Source organism: Rhinoraja longicauda, chromosome 9 (assembly GCF_053455715.1).
Source record: "Rhinoraja longicauda isolate Sanriku21f chromosome 9, sRhiLon1.1, whole genome shotgun sequence".
Lineage (NCBI taxonomy): Eukaryota > Metazoa > Chordata > Chondrichthyes > Rajiformes > Arhynchobatidae > Rhinoraja > Rhinoraja longicauda.
The window spans coordinates 35,522,003-35,537,336 of NC_135961.1; the positions used below are offsets into that span (position 1 = coordinate 35,522,003).

General features: G+C 46.6%; 1 protein-coding gene across 1 annotated transcript in view; it reads right to left on the reverse strand.

Moving 5' to 3' along the window:
* The window catches only part of LOC144596606 (ezrin-like), a 53,346-nt gene extending 39,965 nt beyond the window's left edge, over nucleotides 1-13,381 (reverse strand). Inside the window, exon 1 of the mRNA XM_078405124.1 lies at nucleotides 13,217-13,381. Coding sequence (XP_078261250.1) covers nucleotides 13,217-13,228 — 12 coding nt within the window. The 5' untranslated portion in view covers nucleotides 13,229-13,381. The remainder of the gene's footprint in view (nucleotides 1-13,216) is intronic.
* Between the last annotated feature and the right edge of the window lie 1,953 nt (nucleotides 13,382-15,334).

Genomic DNA, 15,334 nt, shown 5'->3' on the forward strand with positions numbered 1-15,334 from the left:
TTTAAAGAAACTGAAAGGCAGTGATTTACTTGCTGTGCCCGCCCTCTGTATGAATCATGCACTCAGATCAAACGGGTGGTGCTGCACTTTATAAACAAGCACTCCTTGTGAAACCAGTACCATTGTAGAGCAGCACTAAAGCTGCCTTTGAAACTTACCATAAATTAAACTCCCCTATCAAAAAACGTTCTTGGATGCACTCTAAGCTGAAACTCAAACAACTTAAGAGATCCTATATTAATAATTATTCATGCAAATAACTAATCGCCCTTCACCAGGAAGTCTCACCCTGGTCACTCCCTCTTCTCCCCTCTCCCACCAGGCAACAGGTACAGGTGTGAAAACACATGCCTCTCAGATTCAGGGAAACAAAATGCTGGCAGATATGATGGCGTTTAATCACAATGCCTCAGCAGCTCCATGCAAGACCGCAAGAAATTGCAGAGAATTGTGGATGCAGCCCAGAGCATCACACAAACCAACTTTCTTTTCATTGACTTCATCTGCACTTCACGCTGCCTCAGCAAGAACACCAACATAATCAAACACCAGCCTCACCCGGCTCACACTCTCTTCTCCCCTCTCCCATTAGACAAAAGGTACAGAGTGTAAAAATGCACATCTCCAGATTCAGGGACAGTTTCTTCTCATGTGTTATCAGACAACTGAACCATCCTATCCACAACTAGAGAGCGGTCCTGAGCTACGATCTACCACACTGGAGTTCCTCAGACTATCTTTAACCGGACTTTAACTTGCACTAAACGTTTATCCCATATCTGTAACCATGTATAGTCTTTCCGCTGACTGGTTAGCAGGTGACATAAGCTTTTCACTGTACCTCAGTACACGTGCCGATAAACTAAACTAGGCCGTTTGAGGGTTCTTCCAGTACTTCTTACATGTTGTGAGAGTCTCTGCCTCCAACTCCCTGTTAGATTGCAAGCTAAGGGTGGCACAGTGGAGCAGCGGGTAGAGATGCTGTCTCACATGCCAGAGACCAGGGTTCAATCCTGACCTTGTGTGCTGTCTGTGTGGAGTTTGCACATTCCCCCTGCGACTGCTTGGGTTTTTTCCGGCAGCTCCAGTTTCCTCCCACATCCGAAAGACATGCAGGTTTGTAGGTTAATTGGCTTCTGTAAATTGTCCCTGGTGTCTGGGATAGAACTAGTGTAAGGGTGACCGCTGGTCGGCGTGATCTCGGTGGGCTGAAGAGCCTATTTACACACTGTATCTCTAAACAAAAACCTGCCACCCTAGGGTACAGCATATGGATCTTCAGGGAGGTCCATCCACAGCAAGAACCTCTACGCTCAGATAAGCAGTTCAAGACCACACAAGAGGTCCAGACATGGTCTCACCAAGGCCCTGTACATCTACAGCAAGTCATCCCCACCCATGCACTTAAATAAGCGAGTTTGGTTTTTCGACTGAACATGCGCCAGTCGTAGGACGCAGGGGCAAAACATTCTCGCCGGCTGTTCTGCTGCGTGTATACAAACCTTTGTTTCATCCGTATTTTCCAGTTTTGCTTCGTAGAAGTAAGAAAATACTGCTTTCAAAACTGTTAATAAGGTGTATATATGGTTAATTTGTACAAAACTACTATGATTTTGTAGGTTTTATTGCTTTATGCTTCAGTTAGTGAGATAGTGACTGAATAACAAGCATTTTTATTGTTCTTTGTTTTAGAGGGGGGGGTGGAGAATGAAATGAAATGTATTGTTTCTATAACTATCAAGAGACTTCTGAATGAGTCACGGTTCATCTCTGAGGCTAGATAATTTGTCGTGGTTAAGGTTTGAGGACAGGTTAAGGAGAGCGTTTTCCATTTCAACCTGTTTTAGTGCTGCACCAAGCATGTTCTCTTACCCAATCACAGATATGCTCGCTGCTTTTTGTCCGAAATATTGAAATTAACGAAAATGTTGCCGTTAATAGCGGAGTGAGGGGGTATGGGGAGAAGGCAGGAACGGGGTACTGATTGAGAGTGATCAGCCATGATCGCATTGAATGGCGGTGCTGGCTCGAAGGGCTGAATGGCCTACTCCTGCACCTATTGTCTATTGTCTAATTCGCACTTCAGAATTAAGTTGGGGAGCGTGGCGATCCCGTGACGCGGATATGTTTTCATTTTTCACCAGAGGGGCAAGGAATTCTGGCGGTGTTCCGACCCACAAACTCAGTGACATCAGTCTGAGCCGCCTGCCCCTTTAACACACTCTCTGACACAATGTTCACATCTGCACATTCACAACTCAAACTGTTGGCCCGATGCAGTTCCTCGGGTAGGTTTTCCTCTTCACTCGATCTTTGCTGTGGATTCTCGGGGTTGACGTGTAGTTTCCTAGCTCAGTAACTGTTAAGCTCTCCGAGGCCGCTGCTCCTCAGTGTCTCTGATCCCTGGATTCGGATTCTTCTCATCTTTGTTCTTACATGACCCTGTCATTTTAAACAGTCCAACACCTGACAGACTCTAGTTGTGTAGGAAGGTACTGCAGATGCAGGTTTAAACCCAAGATAGACACAACAAGCTGAAGTAACTCAGCAGTTCGGTCAGACAACATCTCTGAAGAAAAGGAATAGGTGATGCGTCAGGTCGAGACCCAGCTTCAGACTCTAGTTGTGGTATCACCAACTTACAGTATGTCTGAAATATAATTTATTTATAGGAAAAAAAAACTGCAGATGCTGGTTTAAATCAAAGGTAGACACAAAGTGCTGGAGTAACTCAGCGGGACAGGCAGAATCTCTGGAGAGAAGGAATGGGTGATGTTTCGGGTCGAGACCCATCTTCAGATTTATTTTGGGTCGAGACCCTTCATAATTTATTTACTTGATTATTTAAAACTGATAGAATTGAGGTCACTGGTACGAAGGGGCTCCCCACTAACACTTCTGAAGTGATCAGCTCAAACTGACGTCACTGAGTTTGTGAGTCTGAACACTTTGCCAGATTTCCTTGCCCCTCCGGTGAAAAATGAAAACATATCCGCATCACGGGATCGCCCCGCTCCATAAATTAATTCCGAAGTGCAAATTTTCGTTAATTTCAATATTTCAGACAAAAAGCAGCGAGCATGTCTGTGATCGGGTAAGAGAACACGTTCAGTTCAGCACTGAAACAGGTTGAAATGGAAAACATTGTCCTTAACTTGCATCAAACTTTAACCACGACAAATATTCTAGCCTTAGAGATGAACCGTGACTCATTCAGAAGTCTCTCGATAGTTATAGAAATCATACATTTCATTTCATTCTCCACCCCCCCCATCAAAACGAAGAATTAAAAAATGCTTGTTATTCTGTCACTATCTCACTCACTGAAACATAAAGCAATAAAACCTACAAAATCATCGTAGTGCTATATGCACCTAATTAACAGTTTTGAAAGCAGTATTTTCTTACCTCTACGAAGCAAAACTGGAAAATACGGATGAAACGAAGGTTTGTTTACACGCAGCAGATCAGCGGGCGAGAATGTTTTTCCCCTGCGACCTATGACCTGCGCATGCTCAGTCGAGATACCGAACTCGCTTATTACACCACATGGGCCATTAACAGGGTGGATAGTGGGACTTTTTTCTCCCAATTACAAAGACTTACAGAACCAGAGGATATAGGTTTTCAACGAGGGGACTACAAGAATTTATAGAACATAGAACAGTACAGCACATGATGTTTGTGCCGAACCTGAGGCCAATTAAACTGGCTATATGGTCCATATCCCTATATTGCCTGCACTTCCAGGTGCTTATCTGAAAGTCTCTTAAATGCCACTATTGCATCTGCTTCCACCACCACCCCCAGCAGTGTGTTCCAGGCTCCCACTACTCTGTGCAATAAAACGTGCCCCGCACATCTCCATTAAACTTTCCTTCCCCCCCCCCCCCCACAACCCCCCATACCTTATAGCTATGCCCTCTAGTGTTGGTCATTTCCACCCTGCAAAAAAGGTTCTATGCCTCTCATAATTTTATACACCGTCTCCCCTCGACCTCCGATGTTCCAGAGAAAACAATTCAAGTTTATCCAACCACTCCCTGGAGCTGAATGCCCCATCTTGTGCACCAAGATCTTGTGCACTCTTTCCAGCTTAATGACATCCTCCCAATAGCTGGGCAACCAGAACTGCACACAGTACTCCGAAGTGTAGACTCATTGATGACCTATACAGTTATAACATGGCGTCCCAACTCCAATACTCAATACTCTGATTGATGAAGGCAATCATGCCAAATACCCTCATCACCACCCTGTCCACCAGTGTCACCACTTTCAAGGTTCGCCAACTCAAAAGCCCAGAAATGAGGAGTGCTAGATGCTTCCCGCTCCCCACCATTGAAGGGATATCTCCGATGTTCTGTCTCAAAAAGACAACCAATATCACACCACCCTGGCCCACTCTCATTTCACGACTAACATCTTGGTACATGAGCCTGAAAACCATGATCTCCAGGTTCAAGAACAGTTTCTTCCCAACAGCTACAAGGCTCTTGAAAACTATGCACTAACCTCAGCAACTATAATCTCCCATGGACTGTATGGTTCTGTGGTTGCACTAAGAACTGAATTTTTGCACGAGAGGTACAGTTGCTAATTTACAAAAAAAATTATAATTGTATATTATCTATGTGTATTGTTTCTGGGCCCACAGGACAGCACAGTTGCTGCCTCACAGTGCCAGAGACCCACGTTAGATCCTGACTATGGGTGCTGTATGTGTGGAACGTTCTCCCTGTGACCATGTGGGTTTCCTCCCACATTCCAAATAAGTACAGTACATGTTTGTAGGTTAATTGGAATCTGTAAATTCCCTCTAGTGCGTAGGATGCAAAATTTAGGCATAACATAGAACGAGAGTGAACAGGTTAGTAGGGTAATTGGCTTTGGTAAAAAAATACAATGGCCTCCATAATGTTTGGGGAAAACATTATTTATTTGCCTCTGTACACCACAATTTGAGATTTGTAATAGAAAAAAATCACATGTGGTTAAAATGCACATTGTCAGATTTTAATAAAGGCCATTTTTATACATTTTGGTTTCACCATGTAGAAATTACAGCAGTGTTTATACATAGTCCCCCCATTTCAGGGCACCATAATGTTTGGGACACAGCAATGTCATGTAAATGAAAGTGGTCATGTTTTGTATTTTATTGCATATCCTTTGCATGCAATGACTGCTTGAAGTCTGCGATTCATGGACATCACTAGTTACTGGGTACCTTCTCTGGTGATGCTCTGCCAGGCCTGTATTACAGTCATCATTAGCTTATACTTGTTTTGGGGACTAGTAGCCTTTAGTTTTCTCTTCAGCATATAAAAGGCATGCTCAATTGGGTTCAGATCGGGTGATTGATTTGGCCACTCAAGAAGTGGTCATATTTTAGCTTTGAAAAATGCCTTTGTTACTTTAGCAGTATGTTTGGGATCATTGTCTTGTGGTAGAATGAGCCGCCGGCCAATGTGTTTGGAGGCATTTGTTTGAACTTGAGCAGATAGGATGTGTCTATACACTTCAGAATTCATTTGCTACTACCATCATCAGTTGTATCATCAATGAAGATAAGTGAGCCAGTACCTTCAGCAGCCATACATGCCCAGGCCATAACACCCACCGTATTTCACAGATGAGGTGGTATGCTTTAGATCTTGGGAAGTTCCTTCTCTCTTCTATACTTTGCTTTTGCCATCACTCTGATATAAGTTAATCTTCATCTCATCTGTCCACAAGATTTTTTTCCAGAACTGTGATTGCTCTTTTAAATACTTCTTGGCAAACTGTAACCTGGCCATCCTATTTTTGCAGCTAATCAGTGGTTTGCATCTTGCAGTGTAGCCTCTGTATTTCTGTTCATGAAGTCTTCTGCGGACAGTGGTCATTGACAAACCCACACCTGACTCCTGAAGAGTGTTTCTGATCTATCGGACAGGTGTTTGGGGATTTTTCTTTATTATAGAGAGAATTCTTCTGTCATCAGCTGTGGAGGTCTTCCTTGGCCTGCCAGTCCCTTTGCGATTAGTAAGCACACCAGTGCTCTCTTTCTTCTTAATGATGTTCCAAACAGTTGATTTTGGTATGCCTAAGGTTTGGCTGATGTCTCTAACAGTTCTATTCTTGTTTCTCAGTATCATAATGGCAACTTTGACTTTCATTGGCACAACTTTGGTCCTCATGTTAATAAACAGCAATAAAGGTTTCCAAAGGTGATGGAAAGACTGGAGGAATGACTAGGTGTGGAGAGCTCTCTTATCCCCACATTAAGGAGGCAATTATACAGATCTGAGCAATTACAAACGCCTGTGAAGCCATGTGTCCCAAACATTATGGTGCCCTGAAATTGGGGGGGGACTATGTATAAACACAACTGTCATTTCTACATGGTGAAACCAAAATGTATAAAAATGGCCTTTATTAATATCTGACAATGTGCACTAACCACATGTGATTTTTTTCTATAACAAATCTCAAATTGTGGAGTAGAGGCAAATAAATAAATGATGGATCTTTGTCCCAAAAATTATGGAGGGCACTGTATCTCTAAAGTCTAAAGTAAAGTTCAAAGCCCCTCAAGTTGCTGCAAGTAAGAATGTTAATGTTCCATTGCCTGTACATGTGACAATTAAACATTCTTGCCCCATTTGAAAGGTGGCCAACGAAAGTTTTGCTGCTGTAGTTATAACGTGGTTACACATAGGGGTCAATCTGTGGAGACCAAAGGGCCAAAGGCAACGACGAAAGGTGATCAGAGCTCTGCGTGAATGTTGAGGGTTAGTGGATATCAATGAGCATTGGAAAATTCTCCTGCTACATTCAAGAGATGTCACATAACGTCATACACCCAACCACAACTGCATGCAGTATTCCAGGTGTGGCCTCACCAACAACCAAGTCTTCTAGCTGCTCTGGACTGACAGTATCGATGACCCTCCCACATCACTTTAGATCAAATAAACATTTATTCCACGATTGTTTGAGGGAATGTGTGTCACGGCGGCACAGGGGACAGCGGTAGACTTGCTATCTCACTGCACCAGAGACCTGAGTTCGATCTGACTACAGGTGCTGGCTGTACGGAGTTTGCACATTCTCCCTGTGACTGCGTGGGGTTTTTCCAGTTTCCTCCCACATTCTAAAGGCGTGCATGTTTGTAGGTTAATTGGCTTCTATAAAATAGTCCCTAGCGTGCCGGATAGAACTATTGTGAATGGGTGATCGCTAGTCGGCGCAGACTCGTTGGGATGACGGGCCAGTTTCCGTGTTGTATCTCTAAACTAACCTGTTTAAATTGTCATCAGTGTACATAGATAGATGATTGTTTTGCAAGTCAAAGTAGTTTGGGTTTAAACTCAATGATTGGTATTCCAAGAATTTAAAAGCTCAAAATCCAACCTTATCCCAAAACTCATCAAGAACCAGCACAATAAATGTTGACTGTTGCGTTGAGAATGTTACAAAGTTTGCTCACCTCCACAGTCCCCATTTCGGGACAGCATTTATAACTGACATCATATGCCAATCACTGAAACCCTTTTGGCTCCTACTACATAGCTCAATAGTTTTATGCTTTTGGGGCTCAGAAACAGTTAATTTGCCTCACACATTTAATTTTTCATTTCCTTCTGTGTAACAAATTTGTCCAACAACCCATTGCTGACTTTGCTGCTGTAACATACACTTTCCAAATATTTTTAAAACTCCTCATTCTAGACCCTTTTTCTCCACAGATGGTGCCTGACCCACAGAGTTACTCCAGCACTTTGTGTCTAAGCTCCGCATGCTTCAAGTTATTTCTTGTTTCTGTGTGTTCAACAGTAAATCTCAATGTCTCACCTTCCCGAAAATCCTTCATAAGTTCAAGGAGCAGAATTAGGTGATTCGGCCCCCATAGTTTACTCCACCAATCAATCATGGTTGATCTATCTTTCCCTCTCAACCCCATTCTCCTGCCTTCACCCCTAACCCCCCATTCTAATCAAGAATCTGTCAATCTCCGCCTTAAATATAGCCATAGACGGCCTCCACAGCCATCTGTGGCAATGAATTTCACAGATTCACCACCCTCTGACTAAATTTCTCCTCATCTCCATTCTAAAGGTACATCCTTTTATTCTGAGGCTATGGCCTCTGGTCCTAGACTCTCCCACTAGTGGAAACATCCTTTGCCCATTCACTCTATCCAAGCCTTTCGCTATTCAGTGGAATACTTTGTGTGATCAACAGTAAATCTCAATGTCTCACTTCTTCGAAAAACCTTCCTGCCCCAGGGATCCGAAAAATGAATAAATTATTCAAATTATGACCTGCTTAAATTCCTATACAGTCACACACAAGATCATGACATAGGACATTTAGGCCATTCGGCCCATCGAGTCCGACATTTAATCAAGGCTGATCTATTTTATCTCTCCAACCTCATTCTCCTGCCTTCTCTCCGTGGCCTTTGACGCCCTTGCATCTCAACTGCGCATTTATAAATTGATATCAAGATTAAAAATTAAAAACAAAACTGCAGATGCTGACAATCTGAAATTATAAACAGGAAGCTGGCTACACCCAGTGGATGAGCCGATGTCTGTGGAGTTGAGAAACAGGCTTAACGTTTCAGGTTGAAGACTGTCAAAGTTTAGGAGTTCTGAGGTTTCAGCAACAAAAACAATTTAGAAACAACCGTGCAAAGTATATTGTATGCAGCCATCTTAGACATAGATTAATCAACCTTGAGCAAAGCACACAGTGCTGGAGGAAGTCAGCGGATCCGGCAGCATCTGTGGAAGGAGCGGACAGGCAATTTTCAGGACGGGACCCTCTTCAGATTGCTCAAGATTCCAGTTTCTCTCATCTTGATGGATGGAAGGTTGTCCCTTTTAACTTATCGAGCATTCTTCGGAGGGTTTTATTTGTAGATCTCTCACTTAATATACATTCAATAAACAATAGGAGCAGGAGTAGGCCATTCGGCCCTTCGAGCCAGCACCGCCATTCAATGTGATCATGGCTGATTATTCTCAATCAGTACCCCGTTCCTGCCTTCTCCCCATACCCCCTGACTCCACTATCCTTAAAAGCTCTATCTAGCTCTCTCTTGAATGCATTCAGAGAATTGGCAACTGAGAATTTTTCCTTATCTCCGTCCTAAATGGCCAACCCCTTATTCTTAAACTGTGGCCCCTTGTTCTGGACTCCCCCAACATTGGGAACATGTTTCCTGCCTCTAACATGTCCAACCCCTTAATAATCTTATACGTTTCGATAAGATCCCCTCTCATCCTTCTAAATTCCAGTGTATACAAGCCTAGTCGCTCCAGTCTTTCAACGTATGACAGTCCCACCATTCCGGGAATTAACCTAGTAAACCTACGCTGCACGCCCTCAATAGCAAGAATATCCTTCCTCAAATTTGGAGACCAAAACTGCACACAGTACTCTAGGTGTGCTCTCACTAGGGCCCTGTACAACTGCAGAAGGACCTCTTTGCTCCTATACTCAACTCCTCTTGTTATGAAGGCCAACCTTCCATTGGCTTTCTTCTCTGCCTACTGTATCTGCATGCTTCCTTTCAGTGACTGATGCACTAGGACACCCAGATCTCGTTGTACGTCCCCTGTTCCTAACTTGACACCATTCAGATAATACTCTGCCTTCCTATTCTTACCACCAAAGTGGATAACCTCACTATTTAGGAAGTTTACAAGAATGATCCTGGGGATGATTGGGTTAACATATGATGAGCGTTTGACGACAATGGGCCTGTGCTCACTGGGGTTGAGAAGGATGAGGGGCAACCTTATTGAAACTTACCGAATAGTGAAAGGCCTGGATAGAGTGGACATGGAGAGGATGTTTCCACTAGTCGGAGAGTCTAGGACCAGTGGCCATAGCCTCAGAATAAAATGGCATAGCCTTGGAAAGGAGATGAGGAGGAATCTCTTTCGTCAGATGGTGGTGAATCAGTGGAATTCATTGCCACAGACAGCTGTGAAGGCCGTCATTGGGTATTTTTAAGGCAGAGATTGACAGATTCAAGGGTTATTGGGAGAAGGCAGGGGAATGGGGTTGAGGGGGAAAGATAGATCAGCCACGATTGAATGGCAGGGGTGGATTAGGCCGAATGGCCTAATTCTGCCTCTATGACTTGTGAACAGAAAATGTAAAGTTTCCGATGTGGATCAATTGCAGATGATTGAAGCAAACTCGCCTACTGAGAGTGCACACAATGCAAGTGTTAATGCCATGTTAATCATTACCTTGTGAACATTTTTTGGTCTTAGTAACAACTCAAAGGTCCATGTCCCATGAAAGGGATCATGTGCCAAAGAATTATTACTGTAACAAAACACAAGGTGCTGGAAGAACTCTGTGGGCCAGAACTCATTAGTAGTGGAGGGGAGGGGGGGCGGGGAGGGTGTTTATTCAAAACTAGACAACAGTTTGGCCATTAACTCCTCCTTTCCTACTGCTTTAAGTACTGAACGACCGATATGGTCCCGTTGGAGATTCTACTGGTTAAAAGTACAGTGGTGCAGCTGGTAGAGCCACTGCCTCATGCCGCCAGAGACTCGCGTTCAATCCTGACCTCGGGTGCTGTCTATGCGGAGTTTGCATGTTCTCCCTGTGACCATGTGAGTTTCCTCTGGGTGCTCCAGTTTTCTCCCACATCCCAAAGACGTGCCCGTACTGGTTAGTAGGTTAATTGGTCCTCTGTAAATTCCCCCATAATGTGTAGGGAGTGGATGCGAAAGTGTGATAACATAGAGCTAATATCAATGGGCGTGGTTGGCGTGGGCTTGGTAGGCCATGTTGTATCTTTCAAACAATCAAAATAGCAACCACCACAATATACCTCTGTCAAATCACACTGATCATAAGTTAACGTTATTCAAGTTATTCCCTTTATCCTGTATCTACATTGTGGATGGCTTGATTGTAATAATCTATTGTCTTTCCGCTGACATGACAGAACGCAATAAAAGCTTTTCTCTGTACATGTGACAATAACCGAAACTTTACAAGAATGATCCGAGGAATGATTGGGTTAACGTGATGAACATTTGAAGGCACTGGGCCTGTACTCACTGGAGTTTAAAAGGATGAGGGGGGACCTCATTGAAACATTCCGAATAGTGAAAGGCCTGAATAGAGTGAATGTGGAGAGGATGTTTCCACTAGTGGGAGAGTCTAGGACCAGAGGCCATAGCCTCAGAATAAAAGGACGTACCTTTGGAAAGGAGATGAGGAGGAATTTCTTTAGTCAGAGGTTCGTGAATCTGTGGAATTCATTACCACAGACGGCTGTGGAGGCCAAGTCAATGGATATCTTGTACAGTGGAGATTGACAGATTCTTGATTAGTGAAGGTGGTTGGGGTGATGGGGAGAAGGCAGAGGAATGGGGTTGAAGGGGAAAGATATCTGCCATGATTGAAAGGCCGGAGTAGACTCGACGGGCCGAATGGCCTAATTCTGCTCCGATAACTTGTAAACTAAACTCAAAGTTATGTCGCTGACCAGAATGGCCCAAAACAAGGTTAACGATAAGAAATGAAAGCACTTCTGGTGTGGAATAAAAACGTGATATTGATCAGCAATAGGAATATGTACTTCGGTTAAACGTTAAGGAGAACGTGTCCTGATTTTCTGTGCTGAGCCCCCGCTGTGGAGCGTCTGGGAACAGGGCTGGACGCTGCCACATTCCTGTACAGACGCAACGCCCCATGTTTTATGGAAAGCACACTGTGCATCCAGCAATGTCCTCGGGGTTTCCAGGGCAACTGCTCCACAACTTCGGAGGAACTTCCCTCGGACACAAGTGGAGTCTTTGTCCCGGGGAGAGAGAGCTGCCCGAGTGGAGGGGGAGAGAGAGAGAGCTGCCCCAGTGGAGGGGGAGAGAGAGAGAGCTGCCCCAGTGGAGAGGGAGAGAGCTGCCCCAGTGGAGAGGGAGAGAGCTGCCCGGGTGGAGGGGGAGAGAGAGAGAGCTGCCCCAGTGGAGAGGGAGAGAGAGAGAGTGCTGCCCCAGTGGAGAGGGGGAGAGAGAGAGAGTGCTGCCCCAGTGGAGAGGGAGAGAGAGAGAGAGTGCTGCCCCAGTGGAGAGAGAGAGAGCTGCCCCAGTGGAGGGGCAGCCCGGGTAGAGAGAGAGCTGCCCCAGTGGAGGGGGAGAGAGAGAGCTGCCCCAGTGGAGAGAGAGCTGCCCCAGTGGAGGGGGAGCGAGAGAGAGCTGCCCCAGTGGAGAGAGAGAGAGAGAGCTGCCCCAGTGGAGAGAGAGAGAGAGCTGCCCCAGTGGAGAGAGAGAGAGCTGCCCCAGTGGAGAGAGAGAGAGAGCTGCCCCAGTGGAGAGAGAGCTGCCCCAGTGGAGAGAGAGAGAGAGAGCTGCCCCAGTGGAGAGAGAGAGAGCTGCCCGGGTGGAGAGAGAGAGAGAGAGAGAGCGAGCGAGCTGCCCCAGTGGAGGGGAGAGCCGGCGCTCGCTGGGGGCAACAGCGGTGTGATGGGCAGCGAGTGCTGATCCGCACCGCACTCCCACCCGGGCTGTCCCGCACAGTAACGCCGCAGCCCACCCCGACACTCGGCTTGATCCCCAGCGCAGCACCGCCCCCCCCCCCCCCCCCGCTACCGACCCCCACACTCCCTGACCTCCCACACCACAAGCAGGAACTCGGCCAGCTAACCCGGGCTATCCCGAGTCGCACCATCTGTCCGCACCGTGAGTGTCTGGATTCATCCTCCAGCACCGCAATCACCGTCACACCCAGATACACCGAGCGGGTCCGCAAATGAACCCCAGACTCACTCACCCCGCCCGCAGCGCAGTCTGGTCTCCACAGGACCAGGACCAGCATCTCCCGCACCGCAAACCACACAGAGAGAGAGAGAGACCGCCCGCTGACCGCTGCAGGCCCGCCCGCCCGCCCGCCCGCCCGCACCCCTGGCCCTGCTCTGCTCTGGCGCAACCGAGGGAGTCGGGCCCGCAAACAGACCCGCAACGAAACGTAACCCCGGGCCGCAGCCACAGCCACAGAGAGAGAGAGACCGCAATCTGGGCCGGGCCGCACCGCAATAACCAGGGAGACCTTGGCTGTACCCGCCCCGCAGCAGGAGCTCGGCCTGCCGTCCCGTCCCGGGCTGGGCTGCCCTCCCCGCCTGTCCCCCCCTGTCCTGTACCGCGCTGCAGGTGCATCTATCTGCAGGAGCCGCTGTCCGCACACATTGGGCACTCACTGGTTTCGGCATGTTGGCGGTGTGGAGGGGCAGCCGGGCCGGGCCGCAGCGAAGTCTCAGCGGGGAGCAGCCGGCAGCCGCAAGCGAAGTCCAGTCACCTGTCGGCACCAGAGCGGCGTCAACGCTCCCCACCCCCGCTCCGGCTCCGGCTCAGCACTGCCCCGGGGAGGGGCCCGGACACGGGGCGGGGCGGAGCTGCGGCTCGGCCCATCCCACCCCATCCCACCCTGACCTGACAGCCAAACCACACGGGGGGGGGGAGGGAGGGAGAGGGAAAGGTAGAAGGAGGAAAAATTAATGATTGGGAGAGGAGAGGAAAGGTAGGATGATGGGGGGGGGGGGGGGGGAATGGAGGAGGAGAGATGGGGTATGGGGAGGTTGGAGGGATGGAAGGGTGAGGGAGATGGCATGGTTTGCATGATTGACTGGGCTGCATGCTCAACTATGCAACTTCTTATGGTCTTGGGCAGAGCAGTTGCTGTGATGCATCCCGATAGAATGCTTTCTACAGTGCATCTGGACGAATTAGCCAGATCGGTGGAGACAAGCCGAATTCCCTTAGCGTGCTTAGTGTGCTATCTTGGTGGTATTGACTTCAGTTGCACTTCACACTGCCTGGGCAAGGCCACCAGCACAATCAAGGATGAATTTCACACCCACTCACACCCACTCACTCCCGCTCACCCCCCCCCCCCCCCCCTCTCTCCCATCAGGCAAGAGGTACAGACGTGTGAAAACACACACTTCCAGATTCAGGGACAGTTTCTTCCCAGCTGTTATCAGGCAACTGAACCATCCTATCAACAACTAGAGAGCGGTCCTGAGCTACTATCTACCTTATCAGAGACCCTCAGGCTATCTTTGCTCGGACTTTACTGGACTTTATCTTGCACTAAATATTATTCCCTTGAACATGTATCTGTACACTGTGGATGACTCGATTGTAATCGTGTATAGTATTTCCGCTGACTGGATAGCATGCAACAAAAGCTTTTCACTCTACCTCGCTACATGTGATAATAAATTAAACTAAACTAGCGTCAGTGTGGTGGGTCCAGGACAAATTGTTGGTGATATTTACACGTCGGACTTTAAAGCTCTCAACCATCTCCACTTCAGAACCATTGATACAGTCTGGGCATACATTTTTTCAGTAAATAGATGAGTTTAAAGAGAGCATGGGAAATGGAGTCCCAGTGAGTTTATAAAAAGGGACACAGACACAATGAGCTGCAGAAGCTGGAACCTGCGTAGAAGACAAAGTGCTGGAGTAACTCAGCGGGTCAGACAGCATCTCTGGAGGACATGGATAGGTGATATTTCAAGTTGGGGACTCTTTGGAACGGCACCAACCCATAACGTCACCCATCCGCGTTCTCCAGAGATGCTGCCAGACCCGCTGAATTACTCCAGCACTTTGAGTTTATGAGGAATGTGGGAATGGGGCCATGGTGAGTTTACTGGAAAGGTGGGATACACCATCTTCTTAGCCAGATGCCGAAGCATTTGGGCTTTCCAACAATCAGGAGTTTTATAAACCAGCATGTGCAGTTCCTTGTGTCTGAGTTTTACTGTACTTAACACTGAATACTGCAGCTGAAAATAAATTTATTACAAAAATAAGCATTTTAAATCGCAGTTTCATCTACTACCTTCAAATTAAATTGCTGTAAATGACCTTTGAAAAATATAGTCTTTTTCTAAATTATATTGTTGCACAACATTCGTTCCCTTTATAAGGTGAAACATTATTTTAACCTTTCAATTAAACATATTAATGTCCAGTAATTTTCAGACTTCCCTGAACTGCCTCTAATCGCAGACGATTAACAGGCACTCCTCCTGATAATTATTGAAATGCATTCTACGCTCTGACAGTTTTTGTGCTTGGGTCCTGTTTCATGTTTCAAAAACCAGCATTAAAAGAATGCGGAAACTCAAATTGCTGTAAATGCAATCTGAGCTGAAAATTCCGTGACCTTGTGTAACACACACTGATACTGGACGAATTGCTACAGAAAGTCAGCGCGACTGAGTCGGGGCTGTGAAAACTGCCTTGTTCCTGCACACACACGCAAAATGCGGGCTAATTTTAGTTCGCAAGTAGTCAGTCATTGT